This window comes from Nerophis ophidion, linkage group LG07, assembly GCF_033978795.1.
Source record: "Nerophis ophidion isolate RoL-2023_Sa linkage group LG07, RoL_Noph_v1.0, whole genome shotgun sequence".
Taxonomy (NCBI): domain Eukaryota; kingdom Metazoa; phylum Chordata; class Actinopteri; order Syngnathiformes; family Syngnathidae; genus Nerophis; species Nerophis ophidion.
This window is the reverse complement of record NC_084617.1, coordinates 54,521,255-54,536,202: the sequence shown is the minus strand read 5'-3', so window position 1 is coordinate 54,536,202 and position 14,948 is coordinate 54,521,255. Positions and strand designations below refer to the sequence as shown.

At 42.2% G+C, this 14,948-nt stretch overlaps 1 protein-coding gene across 1 annotated transcript in view; it reads left to right on the top strand.

Annotated features, from left to right (window-relative positions):
* trpv4 (transient receptor potential cation channel, subfamily V, member 4) overlaps positions 1–9,712 on the top strand; it is a 43,659-nt gene extending 33,947 nt beyond the window's left edge. Inside the window, exons 14-17 of the mRNA XM_061906519.1 lie at positions 2,348–2,652; positions 2,876–3,003; positions 7,590–7,711; positions 8,176–9,712. Of these exons, the coding sequence (XP_061762503.1) occupies positions 2,348–2,652; positions 2,876–3,003; positions 7,590–7,711; positions 8,176–8,276 (656 nt within the window). The 3' untranslated portion in view covers positions 8,277–9,712. The remainder of the gene's footprint in view (positions 1–2,347; positions 2,653–2,875; positions 3,004–7,589; positions 7,712–8,175) is intronic.
* Positions 9,713–14,948: the final 5,236 nt, after the last annotated feature.

Genomic DNA, 14,948 nt, shown 5'->3' with positions numbered 1-14,948 from the left:
GCTGAAGAAGGAGTCCTATCGGGTTCTTTTGGCTCATAGGACTCCGGAGGCAGTGGACGGGTACCGACAGGCCAAGCGGTGTGCAGCTTCGCGGAGGCAAAAACTCGGACATGGGAAGAGTTCGGGGAAGCCATGGAAAACGACTTCCGGACGGCTTCGAAGCGATTCTGGACCACCGTCCGCCGCCTCAGGAAGGGGAAGCAGTGCACTATCAACACCGTGTATGGTGCGGATGGTGTTCTGCTGACCTCGACTGCGGATGTTGTGGATAGGTGGAAGGAATACTTCGAAGACCTCCTCAATCCCACCAACACGTCTTCCTATGAGGAAGCAGTGCCTGGGGAATCTGTGGTGGACTCTCCTATTTCTGGGGCTGAGGTAGTTAAAAAGCTCCTCGGTGGCAAGGCCCCAGGGGTGGACGAGATCCGCCCGGAGTTCCTTAAGGCTCTGGATGCTGTGGGGCTGTCTTGGTTGACAAGACTTTGCAGCATCGCGTGGACATCGGGGGCGGTACCTCTGGATTGGCAGACCGGGGTGGTGGTTCCTCTCTTTAAGAAGGGGGACCGGAGGGTGTGTTCCAACTATCGTGGGATCACACTCCTCAGCCTTCCCGGTAAGGTTTATTCAGGTGTACTGGAGAGGAGGCTACGTCGGATAGTCGAACCTCGGATTCAGGAGGAACAGTGTGGTTTTCGTCCTGGTCGTGGAACTGTGGACCAGCTCTATACTCTCGGCAGGGTTCTTGAGGGTGCATGGGAGTTTGCCCAACCAGTCTACATGTGCTTTGTGGACTTGGAGAAGGCATTCGACCGTGTCCCTCGGGAAGGCCTGTGGGGAGTGCTCAGAGAGTATGGAGTATCGGACTGTCTTATTGTGGCGGCCCGTTCCCTGTACGATCAGTGCCAGAGCTTGGTCCGCATTGCCGGCAGTAAGTCGAACACATTTCCAGTGAGGGTTGGACTCCGCCAAGGCTGTCCTTTGTCACCGATTCTGTTCATAACTTTTATGGACAGAATTTCTAGGCGCAGTCAAGGCGTTGAGGGGCTCCGGTTTGGTAACCGCAGGATTAGGTCTCTGCTTTTTGCAGATGATGTGGTCCTGATGGCTTCATCTGACTGGGATCTTCAGCTCTCGCTGGATCGGTTCGCAGCCGAGTGTGAAGCGACCGGAATGAGAATCAGCACCTCCAAGTCCGAGTCAATGGTTCTCGCCCGGAAAAGGGTGGAGTGCCATCTCCGGGTTGGGGAGGAGACCCTGCCCCAAGTGGAGGAGTTCAAGTACCTAGGAGTCTTGTTCACGAGTGAGGGAAGAGTGGATCGTGAGATCGACAGGCGGATCGGTGCGGCGTCTTCAGTAATGCGGACGTTGTACCGGTCCGTTGTGGTGAAGAAGGAGCTGAGCCGGAAGGCAAAGCTCTCAATTTACCGGTCGATCTACGTTCCCATCCTCACCTATGGTCATGAGCTTTGGGTCATGACCGAAAGGATAAGATCACGGGTACAAGCGGCCGAAATGAGTTTCCTCCGCCGTGTGGCGGGGCTCTCCCTTAGCGATAGGGTGAGAAGCTCTGCCATCCGGGAGGAACTCAAAGTAAAGCCGCTGCTCCTTCACATCGAGAGGAGCCAGATGAGGTGGTTCGGGCATCTGGTCAAGATGCCACCCGAACGCCTCCCTAGGGAGGTGTTTAGGGCACGTCCAAACGGTAGAAGGCCACGGGGAAGACCCAGGACACGTTGGGAAGACTATGTCTCCCGGCTGGCCTGGGAACGCCTCGGGATCCCCCGGGAAGAGCTAGACGAAGTGGCTGGGGAGAGGGAAGTCTGGGTTTCCCTGCTTAGCCTGTTGCCCCCGCGACCCGACCTCGGATAAGCGGAAGAAGATGGATGGATGGAAAAACTCCTGATAAAAACATACGTTTAATGTACCGTAAGATGTTTTTGTTAAATTAAACCCAATAATGTAATTTTTAACCCCTTATTTTAGAAAATAATCGAAAAATATCGAAACACATTTTGGTACCCGTACCAACACCAAAATATTGGTATCAAGACAACCCTACGTGCAACTGCATGCAAAGTCTACTATTATAATACTTGCAAATGTGACTCATAAATGTAAAAAAAGGAGCTATAACAACTGGTCAGTTGTAATCAGCTCACCTGATAAATATTAATTAAGAAATATTTTCATTATTAACCAAATTTAGATTTATTATAACGAGAACACACACAAAAGTACTGAAAATTGGTACCATTCAGTGTATATGTGGAAGGTACTTAACAGTTCCTAACAAAGTGTCCAGTGACTGGGTAGATTAACTCAAAAACCTATTCTAACCTCCCATCAGCTCTGGTATCCCTCCTCACTGTGTGTCCTTCACCGGGCACGGACTGTGAAGGAGGCTGCCCGACATACCCCAAGTGCAGGGACCCCGACACCTTCAGCATCTTCTTACTGGACCTCTTCAAGCTGACCATCGGGATGGGAGAACTGGACATGATCCACAGCGCTCAGTACCCTGCAGTTTTCCTCATTCTGTTAGTAACTTACATCATCCTCACCTTTGTGCTGCTGCTCAACATGTTGATCGCCTTGATGGGGGAGACGGTGGGCCAGGTGTCGAAGGAAAGCAAGAAAATCTGGAAGCTTCAGGTCAGTTGGGACAGTTGTTTCTTTTTAAATAAAAACAAATATCAATTGTGAAATTCACAGGGATGCAGAATAATTTGGTATAAGTCGTTTCTGATACTTACAGATAGAACCTCAATTTGAGGCGGATCAGTTATTTGTAAATGTTATGTTACAATAATAAGTGTCGACTAAACTCCAATTACACCCACTACAGTGGATAATGATGAATAATGTGTGTTTGAAGTGGGCAACAACCATCTTGGACATCGAACGCTCATTCCCAGTTTGCATTCGAAAGTCATTCCGAGTGGGCGAGATGGTGACCGTGGGCAAGAGCTGCAATGGAACACCTGACAGACGCTGGTGCTTTAGGTATTTTTTGTTAATTTGTGTACTAAATTTAGTGTCTTGTACTCCAAAGTAGATTTTTGTACAAACCCCGTTTCCATATGAGTTGGGAAATTGTGTTAGATGTAAATACAAACGGAATACAATGATTTGCAAATCCTTTTCAACCCATATTCAGTTGAATGCACTACAAAGACAGAATATTTGATGTTCAAAGTGATAAACTTTATTTTTTTTTGCAAATAATAATTAAGTTTGAATTTCATGGCTGCAACATGTGCCAAAGTAGTTGGGAAAGGGCAAGTTCACCACTGTGTTACATCACCGTTACTTTTAACAACACTCAATAAATGTTTGGGAACTGAGGAACTTAATTGTTGAAGCATTGAAAGTGGAATTCTTTACCATTCTTGCTTGATGTACAGCTTAAGTTGTTCAACAGTCCGGGGTCTTGTTGTCGTATTTACGCTTCATAATGCGCCACACATTTTCGATGGGAGACAGGTGGACTGCAGTCGGGTCAGGAAAGTACCCGCACTCTTTTACTACGAAACCACGCTGTTGTAACACGTGGCTTGGCATTGTCTTGCTGTAATAAGCAGGGGCGTCCATGACATCGTTGCTTGGATGACAAAATATGTTACTCCAAAACCTGTATGGACCATTCAGCATTAATAGTGCCTTCACAGATGTGTAAGTTATCCATGCCTTGGGCACTAATACACCCCCATACCATCACAGATGCTGGCTTTTGAACTTTACGCCTATAACAATCCGGATGGTTATTTTCCTCTTTGTTCCGGAGGACACCACGTCCACAGTTTCCAATATAATTTGAAATGTGGACTCGTCAGACCACAGAACACCTTTCCACTTTGCATCAGTCCATCTTAGATGAGCTCAGCGAAGCCAGCGGCGTTCATTGGTGTTGTTAATAAATGGGTTTTGCTTTCCATAGCAGTGTTTTAACTTGCACTTACAGATGTAGCAACCAACTGTAGTTACTGACTGTGGTTTTCTGAAGTGTTTCTGAGCTTATTTGGTGATATCCTTTACACACTGACGTCGGTTTTTGATGCAGTACCGCCCGAGGGAACAAAGGTCCATGATGTCATCGCTTACGTGCAGTGATTTCTCCAGATTCTCTGAACCTTTTCATGATTTTACGGAATGTAGATAGTAAAATCCCTAAATTCCTTGCAATAGCTCGTTGAGAGATGTTGTTCTAAAACTGTTCGACAATTTGCTTACAAATTGGTGACCCTCGCCCCATCCTTTTTTGTGAATTACTTAGCATTTCATGGAAGCTGCTTTTATACCCAATCATGGCACCCACCTGTTCCCAATTAGCCCGCACACCTGTGGGATGTTCCAAATAAGTGTTTGATGATTATTTCTCAACTTTATCAGTATTTATTGCCACCTTTCCCAACGTCTTTGTCATGTGTTGCTGGCATCAAATTCTAAAGTTAATGATTATTTGCAAAAAACATTTTTTTTATCAGTTTGAACTTCAAATATCTTGTCTTTGTAGCATATTCAACTGAATATGGGTTGAAAAGGATTTGCAAATCATTGTATTCCGTTTATATTTACATCTAACACAATTTCCCAACTCATATGGAAACGGGTTTGTACATTTTCCAAGACTGTACCATACCACCAACCTATTAGGTATGTTCAAGGGTGCAAAAAGCAGAACATATTGAACTACTCAAAATGTGCAATTTTGAACCAGAACCAGAAAGTTGACAGCCAGATAATCGACAAGCTTAGCAACTGGCGGCACATCATTTTCAGCCTTTGTCCAGCTAGTAAAGCTTTAAGGCAGGATATTCAACTAAATTGTTTTGTTTGCCATAATTCCAGAAAGCTTCTCTATTACTCTCATTTTGTATGTTACGGCGAACCAGCGTCCTCTACAGTAGACATTTGACTTTGGTGCACTGTATGTTTCGGACTATAGGGCGCATCGGATTAAAAGCCGCACTGCCGATGAGCTGGTCTATTCAGGTCTATTTTCATTAAAAAGTTGCACCGGATTATAAGGCGCATTAAAGGGGTTATATTATGTTTTTTTTGTCTAAATTTATAACACTAATTTGTGGTCTACATAACATGTAATGGTGGTTCTTTGGTCAAAATGTTGCATCGATTATGTTATACAAACCATTTCCAAGTAGCTTTCTGAGCATCTCTTCTTACCTATGTGGCTCACCTTCAACAGCGTCTTCTCCCCGTCATCTTCGTTGTAGCCGTGTAGCGTGCAAGGACGGGAGTTGAAGAAGTGTCAAAATGTGCAATGTTAATTTTTGACAAGGATCTTTAGCCAAAAATCACGCATTAAGTAACAGAACTGAGATTTTATATACATGAAATATAGTCACATGGTATTCATACTTACAGCATGTTGACACTTAAAGGTGCCGTGTGTTAAAGGTGCCATATGTTATAATTTCATGTCAAGTCATCATTAAAATGGCCCTGATATGTCAAAAGGCATTATTAAATCATGTTCTTTTCGAATACCTCTATAACTGATAACAGTAATTCAGACGGAATATGCTCATTTCAAAATGTTATTTACAGCCCCGAAATCTTGTTATTGTTTTCATTTTGATGCCTCGCCCTCCACCGTTTGACACAATAAAAAGTCTGCGAGTGTGTTACTTCCAGGTTGCCAGTTATGCACCGCCACCTTCGTTGAACAACTGCCACTGGTAAAGTTACTAAACATGTCAAGCCTTAGTAAATCTAAAAGGCGTCATTACGATGATCAACTTTTTCATGACAAAGCCAGGAACAAAACAATAATTTGTATTGGGGATACCTTTGAAAGATGGAGATGATTGAAGGCTGAGAAGATATTTTAATCTTACGCCAAACTTGCTAATTTCTTCCTTGATAGCTAAGTAAGGCATTTACGTTTTGCTATTACTTGTAATAAATAGAAATGGACATTCCGTATGTAAACTATACTGTTCAATACAGTGTATGACCTTGTCTAACAAAGCTAGTATGTTCATGCAACAAATGCTCAGGAGCGAAGCTTAGCATGCTAGCCCGGTCAATGACACATCGACATATACAGTAGGCTAACGGGGGAAATATATGCCCGTTAGCCTATATGTCAATGTGTCATCCGACTGACAAACAATACCTATGTGGATATGGGTAGTGTCAGTGCCTATTTCGTTCTCGTGCTGAGGAAATACGTTCCAACGTTAACATAGCTACTTTCAGTTTCTGGTACAGTGTGGCGAGTCAGAGTACTGCTGAGGCACTGAACTGCAAATTGACAATATATTCCCCCCTACCTTGAGGCAGATGTACTTGCTGCCTCAAGACCTGCCTTTTTCACGTGGCAACAAGCATGCGCCCCCTCGCACGCACGCCCAATACACACTGTGTGTAGCCGTGGAGGCACCGCCTGTGTCTGCCTCACTTCTCATCTGCTGCATTGTTTTGATCAGGAAACATGGAATTTCCGCAATTTTGACCATGAAAATTATCAAAAATATACAGGAACCACACAGAAATCACATAGAAAGCATGAACCAAAAGAGAAATACTAAAACTTTTTTTATTCTATTACTTCGTTTTGGAACATCTCACGGTTAAGCCACTTGGTGGCAGGTGAGGCACTGCCTCACTTGCCTCCCCTGACAGCACGTCACTGGTTTATGCGTAACATGGGTTGGCTCATAGAATTGCACTCTGCAATGAAAGATGGTGATGTGCGAAAATGGAAGAGAATGCAGTGCGTCAGGTTGGATGCAACATGGAGTTATGCTGAACGAAATGTGGCGGTAATTTTACTGTTCGCCCTGGCTTGCCTTCAAAGTAGGCCTATGCAATATATAATATATCATATATTATTATTTCGATGGTGATCCGTGCGGTCAAACTAGACATTTTAGCAGAGTAATGCCAACAATCTGTCCCGACTCAGAACAAAAATGTTGCTGTGTAACTTTTGAGTAATCAACATCAGTAAAATGTGGCATAATTGCTTTGTCAACCATCTTGCAAGAAGCATAAACAAAAGAAACCTACAGCGTAGGACTCGTCAATTGCCATTCGAAGTTACTTGGAGTAGGATTTCGATTCGGCTGCATATCTGGCAACCTCAGTCATGGAGTGTTGGAGGGGACTCCAGAATTTTGACCATGATTGCAGCACCAGTTCTGGCCACATTATTGCACATGGAAACTTTAAGCTTTGTCTTTCGGGATGAAACCGGAGTAAAGTCGCTGCTCCTCCACATCGAGAGGAAAATATGGTGTGACCCCGGACGCCTACGTAGGTAGATGTTCAAGGTATGTCTGACTGGTAGAAGATTTTGGGGATACGTTGTGGAGGCTCTGTCTCTCAGTTGGTCTCTGATAAGTGGAACTGAAAACACAGATTTTAGGAAGTGGTGACAGACAAATTATATTTTTCCAGTGTTCATGGTAGTTCAAATCAGATAAATGTGCAGGACACTTTGCTTGATTAAAAAAAATACCGTTAATTTTACACAATTTCCTGGAGACACTAATGGCACTGATTTGGTGGAATAGCCCATAGCTATTGGAAGAAATAAACATCCACACCACATGTTTGGACAGAGTGGATGAGGTGAACTGGTGCCACTGGAATCAAAACCTGGCAATCATCAATGAGGATCCTGGCAAGAACGAAACCTGCCAGGCCAATGGGCTTCAACAGAGTGTAAATAGCTTGAGGAGAGGTGAGATTCTTAGTGCAGACACACTCCACACCACACTGTAACTAATATCCCAGATGGCACAAGACATTGATACAACGTTGATTATACATACATGTCCTTTAAAACAGACTTTGAAACAACGTTGCAAAACAGACGCATTTGTAAATTACCATCGAGTTAGTTGATGTCCAACGTTGGATCCACGTTAATGCTCGTGGAATTTCAGTGGTGTCAAAAAGTATGTTGTTTCAACGATGTATTTGTGTTGTTGAATTTTGGTTGGGAAAGGATCAAAATCCAATGTTCCAATCAACGTCAGGACCCAACATTGATTAGACGTCGACAAAAAGCATGTTGTTTCAACATTATGTTTGAGTTGCTCAACGTACGGACCTAATTCAACAAGTTCTCAACATTGTTTTAATGTGTTGTGCCTGTTGGGATAGATTTAAAAAGACATCCATTATCTCTCTGTCCTCCTTCAGACCGCTGGTCCACCGTAGTTCCCCGAGCAGTGGAGTTCAGTCGAGGTCCGCGGCCTCGTGATCTGGTGATAGAGATGGAGCCCCTGACGTCCAGGCACTGATGGCTTCCGTGGACTAACTCTGTGATTCTTGTAATGGGACAGCAGAGTGTTGTTTTTCCTGGATGATCACTCCGGCGGGGAACATTACAGTCGATCAATAAGTGCACTCATTTGCACAACTCACATTATTGTAAATACTACTTCCTGACAGCCTTGGTGATTGTACAGAACAATGCCAAGGAATCTACAATGCACAGATACAAATGCCACAATGTTAATGAATCCCTGGCCTAAAACGTTTTTATAAAACATCTATCCATCAATTTTTGTACTGCTTGTCCCTTTCGGGGTCGCCAGGGTTGCTGGAGCCAATCTCAAATGCATTCGGACGGAAGGCGGGTACACCCTGGACAAGTCGCCACCTCATCGCAAGGCCAACACAGATGGACGGACAACATTCACACGCACATTCACACACGAGGGAGAATTTAGTGTTGCTTATCCCCAGGTGCATGTCTTTGGAGGTGGGAGAGAGTGGGAGTACCCGGAGGGAACCCACACAGTCATAGGTAGAACATTCAAACCCCACAAATATCCCGAGCCCAGGATCGAACCCAGGACCTTCGTATTGTGAGGCACACACACTGTTCACCGTGCTGCCCATATAAGTATATAAACCATATCAATGAATATTCTGTACCTCTGCATTTTTCTCAGGGATTATTCCATACATCATTGAGTCATAGCTTGTCCTACAGAATCCTAATTAATACACCATGGCATTAGCAGCGGAAACACTGTGGAAAAACTATAAATACATAATCACAACGGGAGGAAAATATAGCAATAAATATTTATAGACTTAGCCTGATCTGAGCTTAGGATTGCTGGCTTTATATTGAAGGGATCGCTACATGAGGTGACCATACAGTGTGTGCATGCTGGGTGTATTATATTGCTATATGGCGTTAATAAGATTTTTTTTTTTTTTTTAAATAATTATAGTTTTGCGTCTCGGCTTCCAGCTCAGGCAGGGTAGCTGTAGTGGAAGTAAAACAATGCTCTGGTCTAATTCCTTATATCTGTATTATTGTTGCAGAACAAAGACATTGTTGTGCAAAAAAGGGCCTGGTGAGCGAGTTTATAGTTGTCAAGCAAATACGAGACAATACCTTCGGTGTGAGGGTTTGCCTTTGAATTTCCCCGCTTATTGTTTCTCGCCCAACTGTGAGGTATTTGCATAATGAACGTCGAGGCCTCGCTATTATGTACATTGTATTTGATGGAGATTTTCCAGTGCAGTTGTCTCCTTGTCCTGCACAGCATCTTTCTTGCTTACACTGGATGTATGGAGTTATTGTTCAATGAGAACAGTTGACGGGCCGTGTGCAGTTCATTTGCATTGAAGGTCACATTTTACGGCGTTTACATTACATGTTTTCGTACCATTTAATACATTGTCGCTATAAAAAATAAACATGTTGATGTTTCTTGAATTGACATTTTTATTATTTTTGTACAGTAGCCAATGTTGTAAATGTGCTGCAACGTCCAAAACACATGCAAACTGCCAAAACACATGCAATGCACACTCCACCACGCCTCCCCTAGTACTTTATTTTAAGAATGCGGTACAAAAACCTCACAAAAAAAACACACCATCTTTCAAAATGGCAAAAATATAAACAAAAAATAAAAAAGCTTCCATAAAACTTTCTAAAATACGTACATTAATATTTTTTTCACAAAATTTATCAAACAATAATCAGGGTATTAAAACTACCACAATGGAAGAGAAAACAAAAGAAACATGTGAAGGATAACACTTAAAATATAACCAAACAAACCTTTAAAAATGGTTTTATTTTATTATGTCTTGTAAGAATGTGAGAAGTTTTCATGGCCTTTTAGTTTTTCTTTGCCATCATTAGTGAGTTGCACATTTTTTGAAATTTTCGGAATAAAACTACAAAATGGCTTACGTGACATTAACATTCGTGAATATGGAATATGCATACAAGTTTAACGGCATTCTCAATGGAAGTCTTCATAAAACCTACATTGGAGAAACAGAAACATTTCATATTTGAAATAAAAATAGTTTTGAAAGTAAAAACAAACAATACGGGAATACAAAACAGAAGTACCATGTACATTTTAAAAAATTCTAAATAAATATTTACGTGCCATTAATGAAGTTGAATTGGTATTGAATACAAAATGTTAACTGTTTAATTTATTATGTAAAATTTAATTTAATTAGTTAGTAATCGTATTATTCCATAATTAAAATATTTTCTGATTGAATAATTTATAAAAAAATTAAATCGTTTTTTTTATTCAAACCTTTAAAGGCCTACTGAAATGAGATTTTCTTATTTAAACGGGGATAGCAGATTCTATGCGTCATACTTGATCATTTCGCGATATTGCCATATATTTGCTGAAAGGATTTAGTAGAGAACATCGACGATAAAATTTGCAACTTTTAGTGCTGATAAAAAAGCCTCGCCTTTACCGGAAGTCGCAGACGATGACGTCACAAGGATGAGGGCTCCTCACGTCCTCACATTGTTTATAATGGGAGCCTCCAGCAGCAAGAGCTTTTCGGACCGAGAAAACGACAATTTCCCCATTCCTTTGAGCGAGGATGAAAGATTCGTAGATGATGATATTGATAGGAAAGGACTAGAAAAAATAAATAAAATAAAAATAAAGTTAAAAAAAAAGGCGATTGCATTGGGACGGATTCAGATGTTTTTAGACACATTTACTAGGATAATTCTTGGAAATCCCTTATCTTTCTATTGTGTTGCTAGTGTTTTAGTGAGATTAAATAGTACCTGATAGTCGGAGGGGTGTGTCTACGGGTGTCTTGAGGCCAGTGTCTGAGGGAAGTCATGGCAGATACAAGGACGGCGCAAACTCCACAGATCTCCGGTAAGAGGCGACTTTTTAACACAATTTTCTCACCGAAACCTTCCGGTTGACAAGTGGTCGGGAACCATGTTTGCTTGACCGCTCTGATCCATAGTAAAGCTTCACCTCCGGGAATTTTAAGCAAAGAATCACCGTGTGTTTGTGTGGCTTAAGGTTAAAGCTTCCCAACTCCATCTTTCTACTGTGACTTCTCCATTATTAATTGAACGAATTGCAAAAGATTCAGCAACACAGATGTCCATAATACTGTTTAATTGCACGATGAAAAAAGACTACTTACCCGCAAATAGTGCTGCGCTAATATTTCCTGACAGTCCGTGACGTCACGCGTACACGTCATCATTCCGCGACGTTTTCAACAAGAAACTCCGCGGGGAATTTAAAATTGCAATTTAGTCAACTAAAAAGGCCGTATTGGCATGTGTTGCAATGTTAATATTTCATCATTGATATATAAACTATCAGACTGCGTGGTCGGTAGTAGTGGGTTTCAGTAGGCCTTTAATGACACTTTTAAAACGTATTTATTTAATTTGTCCTGTTTGGCCAATCCAATCCACTTTATTTATATAGCACATTTAAACAACAATAACGTTTCCAAAGTGCTGCACAGCCATGTTAAAAACAATATTAAAAAAAAAAATTAAAAAAAATACCGTACTGCCGTCCGTACTTAGCATGCTGCCAGAAAGTAAGACCTCCCAGTGGCAGCATGACCCTTGAGCGGGGAAGTTGGCGGACTGAAAAGGTACATTTCCTGTATTTATCAAACTTTCTTTAAAAAAAAACAAAAAAAAAAACAATACTCTTGAGCTTCTTGAAGATTCTAGCGGTAACTCTCATTCAACCCTTTTTCGATTATGCTTGCACCTCCTGGTACCCCAGCACCTCCAAAACCCTCAAATCTAGACTCCAAACATCCCAGAATAAGTTAGTCTGGTTACTTTTACACCTCCACCCCAGATCACACCTCACTCCAACCCACTTCTCCAAAACGGGCTGACTCAGGGTGGAGGACAGAGTAAAACAACTTCCACTGAGCCTAGTCTATAAAATCCGCTACACCTCCCTGATACCGAAGTACATGTCAAACTACTTCCTTAACATAAATGACTGCCATAACAACAACACCAGGGGGAGCTCCACAAACCACGTTAAACCCAGATTCCATCTAACAAAGGTCTTAACTCATTCTGTCTTTATGCCACATCAATGTGGAATGCACTCCCAACAGGTGTAAAAGTAAGTGCATCTCTATCCTTCTTCAAAACCGCTCTAAAACACCTCCAGGCAACTTCAACCCTTTACTAATACCCGCCTCCATTCACATCCCATCTCCCCGGATTATAAATAACCAAATGTACTTCTAATGTATTTACTTGCTCTTATGCTATCTGAACTCACTATGTTCTCTGCTGGCTGTACATATCCTACTAAGTAAGACCTACACTGTTTCAATGTCCATTTCTCTGTTGATGCAATTGTTGATGACCGAAGTACTGATATCAACCAAAGCTCCTCATCCCACCCCCCGGATTGTAAATAATGTAAATAATTCAATGTATATACTGTGTTGATTAACTTGTGAGATGACTGAATTATGCTGATAGTATATATTTGTATCATGAATTGATTAACGTGGACCCCCGACTTAAACAAGTTGAAAAACGTATTCGGGTGTTACCATTTAGTGGTCAACTGTACGGAATATGTACTGAACTTTGCAATCTACTAATAAAAGAATCAATCAATCAAAAGCTATAGACTTATTCTATTGTGATTTCTGTTATTTGCATTTGTTTTGAACTTTTCTGCACGTTTGCCCCTGTCGGCCACCGTATTTTGTACAGCCGCTTTCTCCCAGTTGATTTATTAGTAGGAATAAAAGCGATGACAAGATGAAAACTGATGGACGTCACTTTGTTTGTCAATTTGAGGCAGCTATCTCGCTGTGGCCTGCAGGTGGCAGCAGAGTTCCACTCCGCGTTATTTACCAGTACGAAGCCCTATTAGGTTGAAATGACAGCAATAAACAGGAATTGTTATGTGTAAATGTGACAATTTCCCTGCGCATTACCATAATGGGTTATAATTTGAAAAAAAAAAAAACAACCTGCATGGCTTTTAAGTATTTTTCTGTGGAAGCATGGTTGACCTAACTGTAACACCTGGCCAGTAATTACAGGCTAATGAAGGCACAAGCTGGAAATCATTTATGCCGCGCTTCATTGCTTTTCACCTTTAATCGTTACACCTCACCTTCCTTTTTCCTTCCCCCCCCCCCCACTCCCCACAAAGGAGATTCTCCCTCATGATAACTAGGGTCTCACCAGGCGCCTCTCATCCCCCTGCTGAAGGACACGCAAGGAATCTCTCGCCACCTCAGAGAAGAGGCTAATCCTCTTTGCCCCAACTTTAACTGGGCCACTAATCCTGCAGGTTTATCTGAGCGGCAAGCACCTAGCGCTGCTGACAACCGGGCCTGCCCTCTACGCCGCAGCCCCTTAAGTAGGCCAGGCCTGGGTCCTGCAAGTATCACTGTCAGCAACTCTGGAGACACATAGCACAGGAAGTGCAAGCTGTTGACAAAATGTGTGTGCTGGTTGCAACCCATGTGTCTCGACAAACGAGGCGAGAACCGGAAAGTTGACAGCCAGATAATCGACAAGCTTAGCAACTGGCGGCACATCATTTTCAGCCTTTGTCCAGCTGGTTAAGCTTTAAAGGGTTACTGAAACCCACTACTACCCACCACGCAGTCTGATAGTTTATATATCAATGATGAAATATTAACATTGCAACACCTCCCCAATACGGCCTTTTTAGTTTACTAAATTGCAATTTTAAATTTCCCGGGAGTTTCGTCTTGAAAACCTTGTGTAATGATGACGTATACGCAAGACGTTTTAAGGAAATATGAGCGCTGAACACACACACAGCTAAAAGTCGTCTGCTTTAACGGCATAATTACACAGTATTTTGGAGATCTGTGTTGCTGAATCCTTTGCGATTTGTTCAATTAATATTGGCGAAGTCAAAGTAGAAAGATGGAGTTGGGAAGCTTTAGCCTTTGGTCACACAAACACACGGTGATTCCTTGTTTAAATTTCACGGAGGTGAAACTTTACTATGGATCACAGCGAACATGGATCCCAACCGAATGTCAACTAGCAGGTTTCGGTGAGAAAATTGTGGTAAAAATCGCTTCTTACCCAATATCAGCTAAGCTTGTGCCATCCATAGCTACCGTCGACTTCCCTGAGACACTGCGCGTCAAGACACCCGTGGACACACCCCTCCGACTATCAGGTACTATTAAACTCGCTAAAACACTAGCATCACAATAGAAAGATAAGGGATTTCCCAGAATTATCCTACCAAAATGGATACATGGATGATACAGCAGAGGATTGGGAGAATGTCATGTGGTCAGATGAAACCAAAATAGAACTTTTTGGTATAAACTCAACTCGTCGTGTTTGGAGGAAGAAGAATACTGAGTTGCATCCCAAGAACACCATACCTACTATGAAGCATGGGGGTGTAAACATCATGCTTTGGGGCTGTTTTTCTGCTAAGGGGACAGGAGGATTGATCCGTGTTAAGGAAAGAATGAATGGGGCCATGTATCGTGGGATTTTGAGCCAAAACCTCCTTCCATCAGTGAGAGCTTTGAATGGTTGACCAAATACTTATCTTCCACCATAATTTACAAATAAATTCTTTAAAATTCCTACAATGTGAATTCCTGGATTTTTTTTCACATTCTGTCTCTCACAGTTGAAGTGTACC